This window comes from Rhinolophus hipposideros (assembly GCF_964194185.1).
Source record: "Rhinolophus hipposideros genome assembly, chromosome: 19".
Classification (NCBI taxonomy): Eukaryota; Metazoa; Chordata; class Mammalia; order Chiroptera; family Rhinolophidae; genus Rhinolophus; species Rhinolophus hipposideros.
This window is the reverse complement of record NC_138065.1, coordinates 4,082,929-4,104,187: the sequence shown is the minus strand read 5'-3', so window position 1 is coordinate 4,104,187 and position 21,259 is coordinate 4,082,929. Positions and strand designations below refer to the sequence as shown.

Sequence of the window (21,259 nt, the reverse complement as noted above, 5' to 3'; positions counted from 1 at the left end):
AATCTTTTTACAAGAGGAATACTCATCAACAAACATTAATTGAGCGAGTATACAGAACTTAAAGAATGGCGTCTCTTCCTAGTGAGTCAAATCTCAGAAATGCAAAACTCTAAACAAGCACTATCTTTTACAGGTATGGGAACAAAGAGAGTGGCAGGCTACCTTCTCTCTATCTGGTCAAAAACTAACCCACATCGAGTAAGGATGACATGACTTCAGAAGATAATGATTCATTCATGAATAAATATTAATAGATATTATAAATACTAATAAGCTGGGCAAATTATTATTGAAATATTCTAAATTCTTTTTCATTTGTGAGAAAAGCAATTTTGTAAATATTTTTAAGTCCTCTATTTACTACACAGGGCTGAAAAATCCTTAATACAAAGAATACAAAGTTTCCTAATACTTCAAAAATACTTCAAAACCAGACAGAAAATTTCAGGGAGCCAATATACCTATATCAAACATGAAAGCAACACACTGCCTTGCCTTTTTTCCTCCAATCACCAGAATGGGAAGGAGTCCTCTGAACTGTATGTTCTACTTGACAATGGAGTCTCTGCCATTAGCTACAAAGTTAGGCCAGGAGAGTAGGTTTACAGGTGACTATTAATGGGCCAACCGTGGCTTGTCCCACATTCTCCCAGAAATTGAGAGCCCATCAGTGGACTAGACCCTCACAGTTACTGGGCCAGCAGACTAGTGATTATAGAGGTTGACAGATAAACAAAAAATTCAACAAGTTCTATCTATACTAACTATGCTGGCAATTTATTGACTATATAGATTTTAAATCTAAATGTTTTATTATGGAGAAGTTAAACACACACACACAAACTCACACACCACTATAATAAATCTGCATGTACCCATCACTGACTTTCAACAATTATTAACTTAATGACCGATCTTGTTTCATCTATACCTTCCACCCACTTACCAGCTCCCATATTATTTTGAAACATGTTCCAGATCATATCATTTCATCTGTAAATATTTCAATATATACCTCTAAAAGAACTTAAAGAGCAAGTATCAACACCATTATCATTCCTTTAAAACTGTAACAATAATTCTGTGACTATAGTTGATAACACTGTATAATAAATTGAAATTTGCTGAGAGTACAACTTAAATGTTCTCACTCCTCCCTCCCAAAGATAAATATATGAGGTAACGGAGGTGTTCATTAGCTAGATAGTGGGAATCTTTTCACAACGTACGCGTGTATCAAATCACTACCACGGACACTTCAAGTATCTTGCAATTATATTTGTCAATTATACTCTATAAAAGTTAAATATATAGTAATTCTTTTTTAAAAAAATTTATTGGGGTGACAACTGTTAGTAAAATTACATAGATTTCAGGTGTACAATTCTGTATTACATCGTCTATAAATCCCATTGTGTGCTCACCACCCAGAGTCAGTTCTCCTTCCATCACCATATATTTGATCCCCGTTACCCTCATCTCCCACTTCCCACCCTCCTTACCCTCTGGTAACCACTAAACTATTGTATAGTAATTCTTTAATATCAAATACCAAGTCAGAATTCAAACAGATGATTGTCTGTAATTTTTAAAGAGTTTGTTTGAATCAGGTTACAAAAGGGTTCCCAACAGATATTCAACTGATGGACATATCTCTTAAGTCTCTTTTCATCTATACGCATATGTTCCCCACCCATCTCGTTTACTCCTGTACAATCTATGGCGGAAAAATATTGACTAAACAAAACATACATTATCTATTCATTATTTCAACTGCTATGGTAAAAAAAGAAATTCTGTTATTTATCTAAGCCTAAATATTCTTAAGATAATCACTGACTCAACATCCCAACTAAATACAGGAGGGGAATGATGGAAATATTTTGCATTTATGTGAAATCAACCAGCATTAGCAAGTCTTGAAAGAGATCCTGTTCCCATGAAATCTGCACCAATTCTTCTATTATAAAGAATGTCAACATGGGCATTTTCCGCAAATATTCTCTATGACACCAGGGTCATGTTTGAATTTTGGTGCATCGTTAGGACTTTTCCAAAAATACAGTGCAAACAAAAAAGTGGGTTTCTAAGCTCAGATTAGGTTCACGATGCAATTGAAAGTAAAATCCAGCATAGGGCAAGTCACACTGAGTAAATTATACTTATCATTTTTAATGAATTATTTGAATTTGAATGAATTCTAACATTCTAATGAATTTTTTAAATGATTTCTGAATTCTTATTAATTCTTTTCTCAAAGAAATTCTAACAATTTGAAGGTCGTACAAAGTTCTAGTTCTAGAGAATGAAAGTGACAGTGAGAATCGGGAGGCTTAAAAAGCCTTTAACAGAATTATCCAGCCAATCAATCTCCTGCCTCTAAGTTTACTCTCGGCGCCCAAACCAGGCACCACAGCCATAAACTGATTAAATAAGGGAAGGAGCTCACTGCAGCTTCTCTCACAGTATGTTCTGTTTGTTGGACAAATCTGAACGTCTTCATTTTTTTCCTTCAGTCTTTTAAGCTTACTTACATAGTCTTAAAACCCTTAAGAGGGCTAAACTGGAGTTGAAATGAGCTAAAGGGGGATGAAAATCCTAACTTGCTATGCATTAAGAAATGTATAAAATTAAATTCACATCTTTCACAGCTCAGAATTAAGTTCTGGTTTATTTCCCTTCATAATGTTTCTTTCCAATGCAAACATATAATCAGTCAAAGCTATAGGACTAATTTCCCAGGGCTGAGTGACAGATTACGGAGAACGGCAAAAAAAAAAAAAATAATAATATTCCAAAATTTTATTCCTGACACTTTCTTAAACAAACAATAACCCCTAAAGCCAAAAACAGCTTTACTGAGATATAATCCACATGCCATACATATCACCCATTCAAAGTGCGCAATTCAGAGGTTTTCAGTTTATCCACAAGATTTGTGCAACCATCACCACTATTTAATTCCAGAACATTTGCATCACCCCAAAAAGAAACCTGCACCATTAGCAGTTATTACCCACACTCCTCTCTCCCAGCCCTGACAAACACTAATCTACTTTCTGTCACCATGGATTTGCCGATTCTGGACATTTCATATAAATGGAGTCATACAATATACGGCCTTTTATGTCTGATTTCTTTCGCTCAGCATTATATTTTCAAGTTCCATTCATGTTATAGCATATATCAGTATTTCATTCCTTTTTTAGGGCCTAACAGTATTCCATGGTATGGCTATACCACATTTTGTTCATCCATTCAACAGCTTGGGTTGTTTCTACTTTTTGGCTATAAAAAAATAATACTGCTATGAACATTTGTGTGCAAGTACTTGTGTGAACATATTTTCAACTCTTCTGGGTATATAACTAAGAGTAGAACTGCTGGGTCACATGATCACTCTATGCTTAACTTTTTGAGAAACTGCCCGACTATTTTCCATTTTACGTTCCCCTCAGCAGTATGTGAGAGTTCCAATTTCTCCACATTCTCACCAACACCTGCTATTGTCCGTCTTACTGATTACAGCTGTCCTAGCAGGTATGAAGCAGTTGTGGTTTTGATATGCATTTCCTTAACAACTAACGATGTTGGGCCCCCATTCATGTGTGTATCGGCCATTTATATATCTTCACTGGAGATGTGTCTATTCAGATCCATTGCCCCCAAAATTGGGTTATTTGTCTTTTCATTACTGGATTGAACTACTTCTTTGTATACTCTAGATACAAGTCTCTTATCAGATATATTATTTGCAAAAATTGTCTCCCATTTTATGGGTTATATGTTTTCACTTTCTTGATTGTGCCCTCCCTTTGAAGCATAAAAGGTTTATTAAATTTTTATGAAGTCCAATTTATCTAATTTTTCTATAGTTACTTATGCTTTTGGTGCCCCACGTAAGAAACCACTGCCTAAGTCAAGGTCATAAAGATTTACACGTGTTTGCCTTTATAGTTATAGTTTTAGCTCTTACATCTAGGTCTGTGATCATTTACAGTTAATGTTTGTATTGGTAGGAGGTAGGGGTGGGAGGTACTTCATTTTTTTCAATGTGGAAAAAAGCGTTCAGTTGCCCTGGTGTAACTTGTTAAAAACAAAACAAAACAAACAAAAAAACCTATTCTTTCTCCATTGTATAGGAAATGTTTTTTTTTTTTTTTTTTAACTATCACTCTCCATGGGACAACAGGTATTTTGGAGTATAGGTCAAAACTGTGTCCATCCCCATGCCCTCGTCCCATTCATTATTTTGAAATAGTTTTATCTTAATTATACCTTAACATTTGATTCACACAGACTGTTATATAAAACTTAGGTTATAAAGTGTAATGATAAAACAAACACCACCCAGTTTCAGACTAGACCATTATAAATATACCCATGTGCTCCTCCTACTCTTTCCCTCCCACACACATAAAAATGTTCCTTAAAATCATGAGCCATGTGAATGCCTTTTAATGTAGAGAGGGCAAGGAAAATAAGAGAACCAGATAAATGACAAAAGCCAATCGATACCCCAAAAGGGAGTCTTTTAAAATGTGATTATTGGAGGAGGTGGCTGTTGGGAATCAGGAGCCAGAATGGTTTTCAAACGGGTCTTACAAAAGGTGGGGAGTAGGGGGGTGGGAGGAAAGACAGCTTTTTAGTTTCCAAAGAACCTAGTGCACTAGGTGAAATAATACTAAATTGCTGAAAAGTTATTCTCCCTTGCTATATTAATAATGTAATAAGTAGACAATATATCAATACAATTAAACGAAAGGCTTATTATAGGTGAACTGGGTTGTAAGAGGAACGTTTTGTATCCACTCTATTGTGAAGTCTTATCCCTCTATCTTATCCCTATGCTGGCATCCAAGAGAATCTGATAAAAAGTTACAGACCATATTTTTATATGGCTAGACAAACTGACCTATTAATGTGTGCTTATCTATGCATGGACAGTTTTTGGAAGAATATAGACACATGTAACTGTGGTTATACCCTTTTTTTTTTAACCATGAAGTTGGGTTAACATTTTATTTTGAATACTAGTGGTTTCTGAAATAAATGAAATCAATTTATATATACTCTATATTTAAAAATTAGCACACAGGCCTGAAGAGGGCTCGGGAATCGAGTCCATTCAGAGCCAAGGGGACTAGGTCATGTCAGTGTGTCATGAGATGCTCATCACGGCCCTGGAACCCTCGGATCAAAGAAAAGTTTAGCTAAACTGGTTGCTAATAGAGCTTAGAGCTTTGACAGATTATTTTAAGAGAACCTAAGGATAGCAGTAAAATACAGTAGAAAGGCCACAAGCTTTAAAGTCTACATAATTCAAGTCCAGTTTAGTCAGTTACCAATTATCTGACCTTAAGCAAATTATTTAGACTCTCTAGGCCTTGGTTTCCACATCTGTAAAAATGAGAGAATTCTCTAGATAGTGGTGCCTCATCTTTACATATATATGAGGGTCTTTATTTATAAGTTGAAAAAAATTCTAAGTGCTTTCCACATGATAAAAATCATACTTTCAGTGACCAGAGATTGAAAACATATGGGGAAAGAGCTGCTGGTGGTCACTTCTTTAGAGCAACAGATCAGGACAATCTGATGCTGTCTTATCAAATCTTAAATGCCCGACCCAGCAATCTCACTTTGTACCGCAGATGTGTCTACACGGTGAGTGATACAACGCCTGAAAATGTCCACATAGCACTTTGTAATCACAAAAAAATGGGATCTTTAAAAGATAATAAATAAATAAAACAAAAAATCGGGACTCAAAAAAATGTCCAACAATAGCGGAATAAGTGTTACATGCAAAAATAAGAACACCATGTGCACTTCTAATGGAAAACTGACGGCCAATCCAGGAACAAATATTGATCAAAATCCTTAAAATTATGACCTTTGATTCAACAATTTGACATCTGGTTCTATATTCTGAGAACAACCTATAGATGTGAGAAAAGACACAGAGACGCTCACAGTGGCTCTTGAAAATAGCAACATACCCTTTTACAACCTATTATTAATAACAGTTAACCAAACATCAGTTAGTCATCAAAAATGTCAGATACATATTTAGTCAAATGAGAAGACAGTCACTACATTTTGAAGGAAAAAAGCAGGCAAAGAACAATGTAGAGACTATACGATCCATTTTTGTAAAAAGTAAATCACTACACATAGCATGTAGAATATATAAAAGTACATACATGTATTTTAGAATAAGAGTTACAAAGTTATCTCCAGAAAAAGTGAGATATTTTAAATGTTTTTCTTCCTTTTATTGTTTTTCTCTACTTTTCTACAACGCACATATTATTCTTACATTAATAAAGCAATCTCACTTTGTGCCTACATAGTGGGTGATATAACGCCTGAAAATGTCCACACAGCACTTTGTATTTTTAAAGGAAATAAAATAATAAACAATAAAGTCCTTTTTAGCAGTGCAACAACTCTATGAAGGTGCTTCTTCTAGTTTTGAAGCTTGAGACGTAACTTGCCAATAACTCACATTCAGAGTGTAGAAACAGTCATCAGAAACAAAATGTTAAAAAAAAAAAAAAATCAATACTATATAGCCTCTCTAGTCAATAAACACACTAAAACACTACTCTTTCACCATTTCCTTCAGCTAGGCAACCACCCTACCCTATTTTCTATACCCAGGAACCAATAACCAAATGAACCTGCCAGAGAAAATACAGAACAAAGCTGCCCTGGGGGAATTCTTACCAAACTAGTGGCAATTAAAAAACAAAATGAAACAAAAGCAATGAAACAAAAAACCAAAAACCCCAGATCTCTTTAATAGTTACGAGTTTTGGGTTTACGTTTTCTCTCCTCGGAGTGACCAGCAGCCAGATCGGGCGGCACTGACTCGAAACAAGCCGCATGAGTTCAGCACCAACTCAGAAGGGACAGCACCACCTACTGATGGCTTCCCGAAGGGGATTGTCGCTCAATTCCCTCTCCCACTAACAGAACCACATCGGTGCCTGAGGCGCAGCTGCTCCTAAAACCTCTGGTACGCTCGCGCCCCTCCCAATAATCCCACTTACCATTGTTGTTGGCAATTAGTGTGACAAGAGTCTTCTTTGTACTGTCGCTGTTCTGTGCCCCGCTGCTACTAACGGTGGTGGACGTAGAGAGGTGCCCGGCCACAGAGGCATGGGCAGCGATGGGTACTGGAGCCGAGACTGGCTGCTGGCTCACAGAAACTGCGGGGAAGGGGAGGCACAGTCACTCGGAGGCAGGGACAGAGGACACTAAAGGACACTGCTCTACTCTTCCCTTTGCATCTCGTTGTAGGTCTCCATTGCCAAAGTTGCCTGTTTATTCGTAAATCCAACCGCTCCTGTGATTTCTCCTGCTTGTCCCTCACTCCACCAAGCAGCCACCATGGCTTCTTCTTTGTCTCACATTTCCTGGTCAGTTAACTCCCAAGCTGACCGATCGGAATTTTAGTGTGTTGCTTATACAGAAGCAAACCTTGAGGACTCAAAGGTTTCTTATCACCACTGCTGGTATTCAGAGCCATGCACAGTAAGCCGTCCACAACGCCCTGAACTGTGTCCCGTTTCGGCCCAATCAATAGCCAGGAAGAGGAAAATACAGAGCAATGGGTACAATGTGGGGTCCGGGGGGGAACTACCACCCACTTTCTGAATTCAGGGCAACCCAGAACTCGACCCTGCAATATCACCTTGCTGAAAGAGAAGCTAACAAGCCCAAGTTTGTAAACTGTCCGTGAAGGCAGACACAAAGCAAATTCTGCTCGGCTCACAGATGAAACCAAGTTCAAGTAAAACAAAGGAAAAAAAGCCCAAGACTATGGGAACCTGTGATTTGACTGGGTACATAGATGAGCAATGACACAACCACCACTCTGCATTCTCGTCGTGTATCAATCGGTAAGAGGATCGCTAGATGTTTGGCAAACACTGGTTAATACGAGGCTCAATGTTTGTAAGGAATTAAATATCGTGCTTCCAGCTTTATGTACGAGAAAACCGAGGCACTTAGGGATTAGAGCATGGAAAATAAAGGTGGCATGAGAGCCATAATGAAGCATCCCCAGATTCTTACAGTCTTTCTCCACCTCACACTGTCTTAGCAAAAATGCCGTTCAACCAAGTCAATTTAAACAATGTTAAGATAGAGTTTCCGTTACCTGTAGTAGTTTTATCCACGGAATTATAATCTTCTACTACAGAATCCTCAATGACATCACTGATCTTCTGCCATGGCTCCAGCTCCTCCTCCTCACATTCCATAAACAGGTCGGTGTCCGCCATGCTACAAGAAAAATGATGAAATAAGATATTGGCCTCCGAATGGAAGAAATTGTTTTGTACAAAATATAGAATCAGATTTTTGAATCCACTGGTAACCATTTCCTCTAACCTCCTATTTTCAAGGGTCCAAATTCATAACTTTTATTCTTGAAAAAATTTTTTGTGGAAGAATCCACAGCAAATTCTTCAATAATTAGGATTATAAAGATTTAACCTGTAATACCCAGGGTGGGATTAGGGTAAAGTGAATCATGCAAGTGCACGGTTGGATGCTGTCTTTACTTAAAATGGATTATTTCATTATGAGATTTTCTGTATTAACATTGAGCTTTTAAAGTGATACATTCAAATACTGTTTCTCTTTATTACCGAGCCTTTCTGCAATCTCTGAAATTCTGCACCTAAGATGAGAACCTCGTCACTGGTCACATCTAGTCCCAGCCCCACTGCTATCCTGTACGCCTCACCATGATTCTAGAGTCAGCCTTTAATTTGAAAACACTGCCACGGTGACTGCTTCTTTTAAAAATAAAGCCTACATCTCTTCAATACAAAGAGAGAGCTTTTGCTATTCTGCCCTCCATATTAGTTGACGAAAGGTCAATTTCTTTGCCTTGGAATGGGAGTAGCATTACAGCTCAACGTTCAAACAAAGCCTATAATTTAATGCAAAGGGTCTCAGAGCCCTTAGTGTCAGCAGTAAAATTTTCACCATGTCCGAAGTCAAAAGCAAAACAAAACAAAAAAACCAAAACGACCAACCGAAGTAGTTAGGTCCATATGATGGACAACATTCATTTGTGAGATGCCCAACAGATGACGGCATCAGTTTCCTTGAAAATTTAAAATACCCAGGCTACGCCTCAGTGAGTTAGCAAGCTACAGCCAAATACCCACAGTTTTAATGGCTCAAGTGCTTAACTTGATTAAGTGGTCTCTAACCCTCTATTTTAATTATTTTGGTCTTCCCAAAACCTTAAAGGGGAGAAGGAATGAGCAAGGAAAGAAAAAGATCTACAGTATCAACTTCAATTTTCTCAGTTTCGTATTTAATTTATGTACACAAAGGACAATGCTAGCCAGAAACTGAATTAAAAAGAAACTAAATCCATATCCCAGTCACTCTGAACCAAGACTACAGAACACACACTTCTGTATTTTTCAGTCTAATTCCACTTTCGAAAAAGATCACACTCAAAACTTTTTCCTAACTACTTAATTTTTACATTGTTCTTTGCTGTATAACTTTCTGAGAGGCCGCAGCCAACAGATGACTAACAGTGATTAACGCATAAATATCAAACACTCAGCAGAAAGAATATAAACTATGGATAACCTCTACAGATGGTTTTCAAGGATCTTCTTTCAGCTCTGGCCAGCTGCAAGCAAACTCTCCATACATATGCTGAACAATCTGTAGAAAATTTCCTTTGGAATAAGGACAGTTATCTAAATGCAAACTGTGGTTTTCAATGGTATGCCTGTGGATATTAAAATATTAGCATATCCAAAAGGCTGGTCTTTTATCTCAAGTGTATATTTATCTCAAGTATGTAATATTTTAAGTTCATGTTTTATTTCGTGAAACAAGGAATTTTAATAAGAATATTGAAAGTTTCTTCCATCTGACCAAAGTCAAATTATATTATTCCTCCCATGAAAAAGGTACTCTAAGAAACAGAGTGGGAAGGGTACATTTTGAAAAGATAGCAAAGAAGGATGTTTGTGTTCTAACTAGTTTTTAACAAGTGAGAAGGAAAAATAACTCCTCAGGTAAATGCTTTGCTAAGAAAACCAATGTAAATTAAAAGATTCAAAACTGAAAGAAAACTCAACTTAGAAACTATTTTCAAGTGTTTTATAGCAAACTAGAGGGAATTAACTAGCAAGGTTTGTCAATTCAGAAAATAATAAATCTGCAACGGAGCCTATTTCACGGACTTGCACCCAAAACATCTTTGAAAGACACCAAAGCCAAGTTTTCAGTTAGTCCTCAATTCTGACCTAGATTCTCAGAACGTGATCATTCCTTTCATTCCAACATCAATAGCTCAGAATCCAAAAATTGAACTCTATCAAAAAGATGGCCAGGCCACAACAGGTATCAACCTACTTTAAAACTTGAAAAATGAAAAATGAAAATTTAGCATCCTTCTTGTGATTTTCCAGTCATGAAAAAGAAATCATCATTAATATGATGAAATGCTGCATTTGATATCTCCACCAGATGTTCAAGAAAAAAACACCATCATTCTCTGTGATCCACAGCATACAGTCACTTTTTTTCTTGTTCTTTTTTTTTTTTTTTTAACTTTTATTTATTTAAATGTGTTTTTCCAGGACCCATCAGCTCCAAGTCAAGTAGTTGTTTCTTTCTAGTTGTGGAGGGCGCAGCTCACAGTGGTCCACGTGGGGACAGAACAGGCAACCTTGTTGTAAGAGCACCCGCTCTAACCAGCTGAGCTAACCGGCCCCATCTTGCTATTTTTAAGGTGAGATACACACATTTTAACGAAATACAAAAGTAGTCAGACATGTATCCATCATCCAGCTTCAAAAATTATCAACTGAAAACTAATCTTGTTGCCTCTATGCCCCCTTCTCCTTCCTATTATTTTCAAGCCAATACCTAATATTGCATTCATGAATAGAGGGTGCCAAAAAAATGTACACATTTAAGACAGGAAAAAACTGCATTAAAATTGTCATACTCAATCCACACCGATAACAAAAGATGAATACAAGTCATATGTATACATCTTTTTGGCACCCCCAGTATTTTTGGCATGTAGCTCTAAAACATGAGGATTTGAAAATCACAGTACCATTACATGCCTAAAAAAATGGAGAGTCCCTTATCAAACAAGTATCTAGTCAACACTCAAATTTGAAATTCTCTCAAATACCAACTTTTAGAAGTTTATTGGAATTAGGAGCCAAACAAGGCCCACATGTTATGACTATATGATAAGGTTCGTGAGTCTCTCATTTCTAGGTCTTCTTTCATCTCGTTTCCCCCTGCAATTTATTTCCTGAAGGACCCAGTCACCTCCGGGCGTTTCTACAGTCTGGATATCGTTGCTCACACACACAGGGTATTAACATAGGCCTTTGTCCGCTGCACATCCGGAGTGGTAGCTGGATCCAGAGGCCTGACTGCATACAGGTCCAGCTCCCTTCTCCCTCTCAGACCACTCTTATGGGTGGTGTTTTCTTACAGCAGGAGCCATGCGCAATGTCTGGATACACTCATTCTAAATTTACCATTCCTTTCTTTCTTAATTGGAATGCTTCTATAAAAAAATTAAAATAAATCTATTTGGTCACCCTGTGATGCAGTTCATATAGTAAAAGTCTTGATTCTTCCATCTTGCTTGATCCTTTCCCTCTATTTACAGGTTTTCAAAATAATGAGCCACTGCACTAGCATTACCACAAAGTGACCAATAAGCTTGTTCTTAAATTATTGTTATGCTATCACAGATTTAAACACCTTTTGATCCACTGCAGTTCTCTTCACTGCGAACTCTAAGTGTCCTATTTTGGCTAGTGAAAGCGTTTTCAGTCAGCTCCTGAGTCCCGACACAAGCCTTTGTAGTGTTTGATAAAGTGCTTGCATCTGATAAGACGAGATGTTCCAGGCTCATCTCACACACGTACATTTCCTGCCCTACACCAGGAATCAGCCCCTTTTCCAAGGAGCTCTGATTCCTTTTGGTGAGGAATGATATTCCAAGGCCAGTCCAGATGTCAGGGGCCTTTCTGCTCACTTTAAATATAAAATTACCTCTGTAACAACCCCGACTATTAGTTGGCTATCTTCAGTTTCACTCCTGTGTCATCTGGCAGAAAAATTCCACATCCACAAATAATATTTGTCTTAGAAACTTTAAACAAAATTATATTTTCTTCTGAAATTCTTGAGATGTTTCAGTCTTATAACTTACATTTAAAAATTCTCATTACTTCCACTCTTACCCTACCGCAACTGTATGTATTCCCTTTCCTTTCCTGTAACAAGGTGCCTAGAATTTCATTTTCATGATTACATATAGTTTAAAATTTTTAGGGGCAATCAAAGGTTAACAAAGAGGACACATTTAGTTTAATCAAGTCCTTTAGCAAGTAACTACTTTTTAAAAAACTGTCTTGGGCAGCCGAATGGCTCAGTTGGCTAGAGCGGGAGCTCTCAACAACAAGGTTGCCTGTTCAATTCCCGCATGGGATGGTGGGCTGCGCCCCCTGCAACTAAAGATTGAAAACGGCGGCTGGTTTTGGAGCTGAGCTGCGCCTTCCACAACTAGACTGAAGGACAACGACTTGGAGCTGATGGGCCCTGGAGAAGCACACTGTTCTCCAATATTCCCCAATAAAAAATATATTTTTAAAAAACTGTCTTTTCTTGAACCTTCAAGATATAGACAGACCACCTAAAAGACACCAAACAAATTTCTCAATTACTCCTAACAAAAACTTTATCCATAACACATAGCTAATAAAGTTCTTTTCCAAGTAAACTAGGAGGTGGGGAGTGGGGAACAGGTAAAGCAAAAGGCCTAGACCTTGACTTATAAAGGAAGAGCCCATTTCTACCTTCAATAAACTTTCCAAGACAGCTAAAAACTTTCATCATATTCGCGTGTTCTCTAACACAGACCAGGCACAGCCCAAGCTGTGCAGCACACCTGCAGAAGGGGCTGGCTTTGAGAGCTGTCCACAGGTGCTAGCACAGGGAACCCAGTGAATACAGGACATCATGAAGGAATTGTCACAAGTGCCAGTGGATTTTATCCAACTCGGTGATACTAGTAGGGGATACTAGGTGTTTGCCCCCAGAAATCATTTGGCAAGGTCTGGAGGCATCTTTGGTAGTCATAACTAGGAATGGAGGTAGGGAGAAGTCCTATTCGCATCTATCTATTGGGGAATGACAAGGGGTGCTATTAAACACCCAATCATGAACAGGCCAGCCAGGGACTTATCTGGCCCAGAATGTCTGAAGTGCGAAGACTGAGAAACTGATCAAATTGAATAGGGAAATTAAAAAAAAAAAAAAATCATGCCACATTCCATGCATAAAGAACTATCATTTTTTAAAAAATATTTATCCTCTGTGCAACAGAAAGGATGAGTGGAACAGGTTCCCACAAATTGTTCGAATGGTAAAAACTTAAAAAAATTTTTTTTTAATTTTTATAAAACTCATATACACCTCGTTTGTTTCACCCCATAATCATCTACCTATGAAACTTGATTTTACCTTCCTATTCATCTGACAACTTCTGTGCCATTCTTGTTCTTGCTCAACTACGTAATTTCTCCTCATAAAACTGAAGCATATTAGCTCTCCAAACTTATGGCTAATATTGGTATTTGTTATTACCAGTACTGACTGGTGAATAATTTTTGTGAAAATAACGTCCCAAAGACCTTTATCTAATCGCCATTTCTAAAATTTCTGGTTGTGAGCCCTTTACAATTCTTTTGTGGATTGCTTTTCTTAGATATATCACCTCTTTTTGCCTCTTCTACTTTTCTGAATCATTTCCTGAGGGCAGTAAACCAATATCATGATACCAACCGATTTCTATGTTCTTTCTCAACGTCTCATTGTTATGCTTGAACTTAGTTACAGAAGTAGCTCTACATATCAGACGCCAATGGTGATATCAGTAATAAAGTTAAATGGAAAAATGTTAGCCAATAATCCAAACTCTGTCATCAGCTCTTTGGTCTGTGACTTGTTCTTTTGTAAAACGCAAATAGGAAAAGTCATTCACAATGATGTTTATCCTGAATCAAAAACAGCGTTTCAATTTGACTTCCAGTTTATAGGAAATACAGCACTAGAAGAGGTTAAGCAACACCACAAGAAAATAATGAGATAAAGCCAGAAGGTGAAACATTCTATAAAGAAATAATCAGACAAATGCAGAATATGAAATATTACAAAACATGGTCTCTTGGGGTGGCTGGTTAGATCAGTTAGAGTGTGGTGCTAATAACACCAAGGTTGCCGGTTCGATTCCCACATGGGCCACTGTGAGCTGCGCCCTCCTTAAAAGAAAAAAGGAAAAAAGAAAAAAAAGGTCTCTTTACACACACACACACACACACACACACACACACACACACACAGTTAGAAGACCAAACTACATTAAAGCAAAGAGACATAATAAAATGTAACATGTGAACCTTTATTGGATTCTGGTTCATAAAAAAGCTGTAAATGACATTTTGGGGATAATTAGAATATTTGAATATAGATTACAGGCATACCTCAATTTACTGCACTTCGCAGAGAATGCGTTTTCTACAAATATAATAGATGGTCTGTGGCAACCGTGCGTTGAGCAAGTCTATCAGAGCGGGGTCCCAACCGGCTCAGGTGATAGGTAGCATTTTTTTCAGCAATAAAGTATATTTAAGTAAGGTATGCACGTTTTCTAAACAAAATGCTACTGAATATTTAATAACACACTACAGTATATGTAAACATAACCTTTTACGTGCACTGGGAAACCCAAAAATTTGTGTAACTTGCTTTATTAAGACAGTCTGAAACCAAGCCGGCAGTGTTTCTGATGCATGCCCGGAGATACTAGATGACATTTGGGAATTATTTTTAATTTTCTTAGAAAGGATAATGGTATAGAGTTATGTAGGAGAATGTATTTATTGCTACCAAATGCTTGAAAGTGTCATGCCTGTGACTTTCACGTGGTTCAGCAAATACACAGATATTCTGGCATTTTCTTATAGACATCAAATATGCCAACATGTAAAAAATGGTTGTGTGTAGGTGGAGTAGGCACCCCTGTAGTATTTGGTTACCTTTTGCACACGCATGAATCTTGCTTAATAAAAAGTTGGGGGATCAGGTGAACAAAAGTCTGAGGATCTAATGTAAAACATGGCCAATGTCTGACAGTTGGTTAACTGTATCATAGAATTGAAATCAATTTGCTAAACGAGTAGAACTTAAATGTTCTCACCAAAAAAAGAAAAAGAAAGAAACGTGAGGTGATGTGTTAATTAACTAGATGGGGGAATCCTTTCACAGTGTACATGTACATGAACTCACCATGAGGTATATTTAAATATCTTACGATTTTGTATGTCAATTATACCTCAACAAAGCTGAAAGAGCTGGGGAGAAAAACTACTTACTCATATTTTGGTTGTCATATTTTATACTACTATATTCTGTCATTATCTTTCTGCCATTTACTAAATCAAACTGGTAGTCGTGCTGGTTGAATTTTCGGTTAACTTGTCCTTATTTCTAGGAGCAATTTTCACATAGATTGCATATACACATTTCTTAAGATGTGGCACAATAATGAAATATTAGAAAAAAGAAACGAATCTAAGGTGGGTTATACAAGCTACCAAGAAGGAACTGTAAGATAAGGTCAACACTGCCATCTTCGATTAATCCAATCCCTGATGTGACATGTTGGTAACCTACATGGTTTCCGTATTTTACAGCAATAACTGCACTAGTGACATGATTTTGTGCACCCAGTAGGCTTTACTCAACACAGCAGCTCATACAGGACTATTGGCAATTCCCATAGCCTTTTAAGTTTTTGGCATTCATCTTTCCATCCGTAATGTGGGTGAACCAGATACATACCTTTTTAGGGAGGAGTGGTTTGTATCTTAAATGCTGGCAAATAGGGTAGTCTACTTTCTACTCAGGTCCTATGTAATCAGCTAGTCAGTAAAAGTCTACGTAATTGAAAAGGCAAGATACAAAGAGACTCTTTACAAATGATGTTATGTAAAAGCAGCAGAAAAAATCCTGCAGATATACCTGTCGGTCTACTTTTGAGGTATTTAATAGGCAGCAAATGTTTACTTATCTTCATCTCAAAGAAGATTAGGAAAACATCTGTTTTCTACCAAAGCTTCCCACAAAGATTTGGCTCTTGAAGCTTTGAATTCCTTTAATTTGCCTGATTCTTTCATAACTGTAAAATAAATACCAGGAACAAACAATTCAGAGTCTAACATTTTCAATTCACTGCTAGTACACACCCGCCCATAAATCAAGATAAAAAGAACATATGGAACAGGAAAAATGTTTTAAAAAACAAACAAAAAAATTGAAGAATATCTCTCTCTTGCTTCAGGGTGAGAAACAAACAATAATAATCCTCAAAACAACTGGCATTTGTTTTCAAGTTACCTCAATTTTTGGATTAATTCCAGAAAACCTACAGGGCTGAATCATTAATACGGCTATAAAACAAAATTATTGTTAAGCCTGTAATAAGCAGCTTTTATTTATCCAATCCTTTGTATGACCCATTTTGTCCCTCACAGGATGTTACATACAGTATTCACCGTGTATCCTTAAAAAGTCTTAATCGTCTAGTACCCCCAACACAAAACACTTCCCACTTATCAGGCAGTGAATCTATCAGGAAGCACCCAAATATCAGGAACGTGCTGTTTACTAAAACAACTAAAGTAAGCATTAAGTTCCCTATTTTTAAAGAGTTTACCATTCAAGAGTCCCTCTCCCAAGAAAAGCTTTTCTTCACTCACAGTTGGATGTTGTCTAAATTCCATTTCTGCTCCCTGGATTGCATCTCACTCTGGTAAATACCAGCAATAAGTTAGTCTATTTCCCTTCTCCTCTCCTCCCCTCCGTTACCTGTAAAAACGTTTTTGTGGATATGGCTTAATATCCAGAAAGCAGAATGTCAAATAATCTATCCAAGTCTTACCATATTGATACAACAAAGACCCCCAACCAGCTCTACGGTCTGTAACTTAAATCTGCAATCTCCACCTTCAACAAAAAGACATACATGATAAAGATTCATTATCTGGAAATATATTTATTTTACCGTGATATGGCCAGGCATTATTACGTACTTTACATTCATATCTCAGTGATTCTCACAATTTTATGCCCTAAGTACTACATTTTACAGGTGAGGTCAAAATGGAAGTTTACAGAGATTAAGTAACTTGCCCAAGGTTACAGTTAGTAAATATCCCAGCCAGGATTCAAACCAAGCTTTTTTGCTCTAGAATTCTTCCCCAACTCACTGCCTCTTCTATTATTAACTCCAACTGACATTTTGTAAATTCTCCAGATGTTCTTGCATGGAGGCAAGTTTGGATGATCTCATGAAAAGCAGAGGACAGACCCTTATTAAAAGTCTCTTAAAAGTTTTCTTAACAATTTTTGGTCTCAGAACCCCTTTATACTCTTCAAATTATTGAGGAACCCAAAGAGCTTTTATGTAGATTGTATCTTTTGATGTTTACCATATTAGAAATTAAAACAGAACAATTTTAAATACTTAGCAATACATTTTTAAAAACCCATTACATGTAAACATGTTCAATTAAAAATTACTCTTTTTCCTTAAAATAGCGAGGAGAGTAACACTGTTTTGCATTTTTGCAAATTTTTTATGACCAGCTTAATAAGAGTCAGATGTATTTTCATAGCTGCTTCTGCATTCGGGGACATAATGAACACCTGGCCTCACACAGGTAGTCGGAATAGGGAGAAAGTATTCTAGAAACCTGTACAGATAGCTGTGTATATTGATGCAATACTAAAACTCAACAAATGGTAGTTTCTTAAAGGATAGTTGCGATCTTGGAATCGAAACCCTATCAATGAATTTTTTGTACTTTGCTATATTAAAATCCATTGGTATATCCTGCATTTTGAAAGGATTTTTTACCCATGGTGATTCTGAAACATCATGCACAGGTCATTTGGAAAATACATATTTACTGAGCTATGCCCATCTTCCAAATGTTGACATGCATCATTATACAATATTTAAAAAAAACACACAGTCATTCACATTGCTGTTATAAGAAAAGTTTTAAATACTGGGAAACTGTCAAACTTGAGATGTCAACTTTTAAAGAATTCTAATTTTCACCCTCAAATTTTTATCATTGGTAACAAACACTGTCAACTGTTTTCCTGGAAGTAACAAGCTCACTTCATTAATTTTCAAGAAAACTTCCGCCACGCACTCAAGTGTAAAAAACTAGCTTGTGAGTCGTTCTTTCAAGTGAAAATGCTGTTCCATGAAACATTCAGCTCACAAGTCAATCTCACAAGTGCTTTTCTTTACGACAACGACCATACGATCAACAGTAGGAACGGTAGGCAGTATAAGTGCTTTTTGTGTAAGATTCATAATGAATGAACCCTCTGATATCAAAAAAAGGTTAGCCACCTTGTTGCAACAAGTTCGCGAACTTTATTTTCCAACCCCGCACTTCCCAATTTATCACAGATTCTTAAAAAATTAAAAAGATGTACTCGAGGGCTGAGATTTAATAAAATTAATCATTTTTACTGCTTCATCAAGGACATTCTCAAGTAAGCACAAGAGTTTCACCCCACTTCTTTGCTTTGTGCTAAGGCACCACCAGTAGTTTTTACCGCTTTTGGACCACGACTGCAAACGTCAGTGAAGAAAATAGCGTCTTAGTGTCATTCTGAAAATTGTTATATCCTCACAGATCCCCTGAAAGGGTCTGAGGGGGCCCCTAGGTGTCAGTGGACCACACTTTGAGAACCGCTTTCCTAGATTATACCACTGGTTCAACGTGGAATGGAAACACTACCAAAATCCAGTTTAAGAGTCTTCATTCCTTAGTTCATTTAGTTTTGAGATACACCCCCAACATAGCTGGCATGTTATAACCATAATATAGGAAAGGGACAGGAAGGGCATAGATTGCAATTTAATTCTGTTTAAAGATTCTATTTTGACTACCTTTGTGCTACACCAATAGTTCTCTACGTGGTAGTTATCTTAATCCGTCTCAGCTGAAGGACCGCAGGTTAAAAATGTAGAGGTGACACCTCCCTCCCCATCACACCCAAACAGACTTGGGGATGAGGTCCCCCAAATTGCATTTTTTTTTTAGCAATCTCTAAGGTACCTTTTTTGCACCCCGAAATTAACAACTTTTGTGCTAAGTGGTTCGAATTCAAAGTCCAACCTCCAGACCCAAGAGCAATTAGGCGTCTTGTAGCCCCTCCTTTCCCCTTCACCTAGGTGTGAAAATTCCTGAGAGTAAAAACTCCATTCTGTTCATGCTAAGAATCATCCTTGTTCGTTCCTTTAGTTTGAGACACACCTTCAGGATAGCTGGTCTGTTCTGTGGGGTGTTGCGCTCCGGCGGGAGGTGTCTACACTGGGTGGTGTCTATTCTGAGATTGTACCATCTCAACTTGGTTCCTCGATTCCCACCTCAAAAACGAGACTGGGCTCCGTGCTTTACGAGCCTCCTCAGCTCTACCTTTTTCTGAGCAAAGCACGTCCGCGACTCGTGAGCAGCCAAACGTGTTCCCAACAGTTTGAAGGAATCCCGCGTCTAACGGGGGAAGACACCAGGACAGGTCGCAGGGGAACGGAGGGACAGCAGGTGGATCAACCTCCCTCCTTTTCACTAGGTGCTAAGAATCCAGAGAAAATAGTCCCTAGAATAAACATGGCGCCCACCGCGGCAGGATATAATAATCGGAAAAAAAAAACAGATTTTTTTTTTCCGCCTCATCCCGTTTTATAAATCACGGCGCCATCCCAAAGAAATCTGGGGGCCGGGGGAGGAGACTTGGGAAAGGAGCCGCAGGGAACTCCGACTTGGGATGTACTACCGGGCCGAGCGCGGATTACATAACACAGGGGGGCAGCTAAGCCATCACGCCTCCTCCTCCTCGCGCTCACCACGGGCGCCCCACTCCGTCCCCGGTGCGGGGGGCGCGGAGGGCCGAGCGCCCCCCGGGACGTCACCCGCCGCCCGCCTCCCCGGCGCGGCCTCGCCCCCTGGCCCGGCCCTCCCGCCGGCCGGCCGCCGCCAGCGCCCCCGCCCCTTCCCCAGCGGGGAGCCGCCCGCGCCCGCGCCCGCCCACTCCTCCGAGACGCCTCGCGCCGGGCGTGCGTGTGGACGTCGGCTGTGTGCGGGGCCGTGGGGCGCGAGTGCGCGCGCGCGCGCCGCGGCGGGCGCCGGGGGGCGGGGGCGCCGGCAGGCGGGCAGGCAGGGGCCTCCGCGGCCCGGGCCGCCGCGCGGCTCTCGCGGCTCGCGGGGCACACGCACTCCCCCACGCGCTCGCGCGCCGCACCCCACGCCCGCCGCCGCCGCGGGCCGCGCCGCCACTCACAGGGGGGCGGGGGCGCGCGCTACCGGGCCCCCGCCCCCACCCCGCGCGTAGCCGCCCCATCCCCCTCTCATTGTCTCGCCTCGCAACGCCTCGCCGAGCGAAAAGATAACGGAACCCCCGGGAGAAGGGGGTGGGGAGAGAGAAGGCGCTCGCGCTCACTCACCTCCCGTGGTCGTCGCCGCCGGTAGTCTGACCCGAGGAAGGCGCCGTCGCCTTAAAGGGACCTACACCCGGCGCCGGGAGAAGGGGGTGGGAGCAGGGGAGGGAACGGGGGTTTGGGGGGAAGAAGGGAAAGAGGGGACCGTTCAAAGCTCGTCTCCCTGAGGGTGCAAGGAAACCTCCCTCGGGTTCGAGTGATTTGAGGTGGTTTTTTTTTCCCGAGGGGGGCGGGGGGCCCCGAGGGAGGGGGGTGGGGGGGCCAAGGAATGCGGCTCCGTGTACGGGAGCTGGCGCGGGGGAGAGAGACGCCGACTCCCCCCACCGACCCTCTCGCCCCGCGGAGGGATACGGCTCGTCACTTCCGCCCTCCCCTTTTCGTGGCCTTTCCATTGGTTGGGGCGCCTGGGACGTCACGCGCTCATCCTAACCCCTGCCCGGGCTTCTTTTCTAGTCAAGTTTGCCTGGGCCTGCAAATAAATAAATAAATAAAAACAGTTTATAAAAAAAAAAATAATAATGAAATAATAATTAGCTTCAGTAGCCATATCTACATTTTGGTTAGAAAAATGGGATTTCCAAAGAAAATATTCCCCAATCCACTTGCCTGGACTTTCCAGGGAAATTTTGGGCATCACCCCACTTT

General features: G+C 39.6%; 1 protein-coding gene across 6 annotated transcripts in view; it reads right to left on the bottom strand.

Moving 5' to 3' along the window:
- Window positions 1–20,949, bottom strand: part of POGZ (pogo transposable element derived with ZNF domain) — a 41,052-nt gene extending 20,103 nt beyond the window's left edge. For 2 of the 6 annotated variants that reach the window (XM_081025664.1, XM_081025667.1), the window contains exons 1-3: window positions 20,621–20,949; window positions 8,171–8,295; window positions 7,059–7,217 (exon numbers count right to left, since the gene is read on the bottom strand). In XM_081025664.1, coding sequence (XP_080881790.1) covers window positions 7,059–7,217; window positions 8,171–8,294 — 283 coding nt within the window. In that variant the 5' untranslated portion in view covers window position 8,295; window positions 20,621–20,949. Of the gene's footprint in view, window positions 1–7,058; window positions 7,218–8,170; window positions 8,296–16,113; window positions 16,143–19,433; window positions 19,516–20,620 lie in introns of those variants that run through there. The other 4 variants (XM_081025668.1, XM_081025669.1, XM_081025665.1 and 1 more) reach the window with 3 other exon arrangements.
- Window positions 20,950–21,259: the final 310 nt, after the last annotated feature.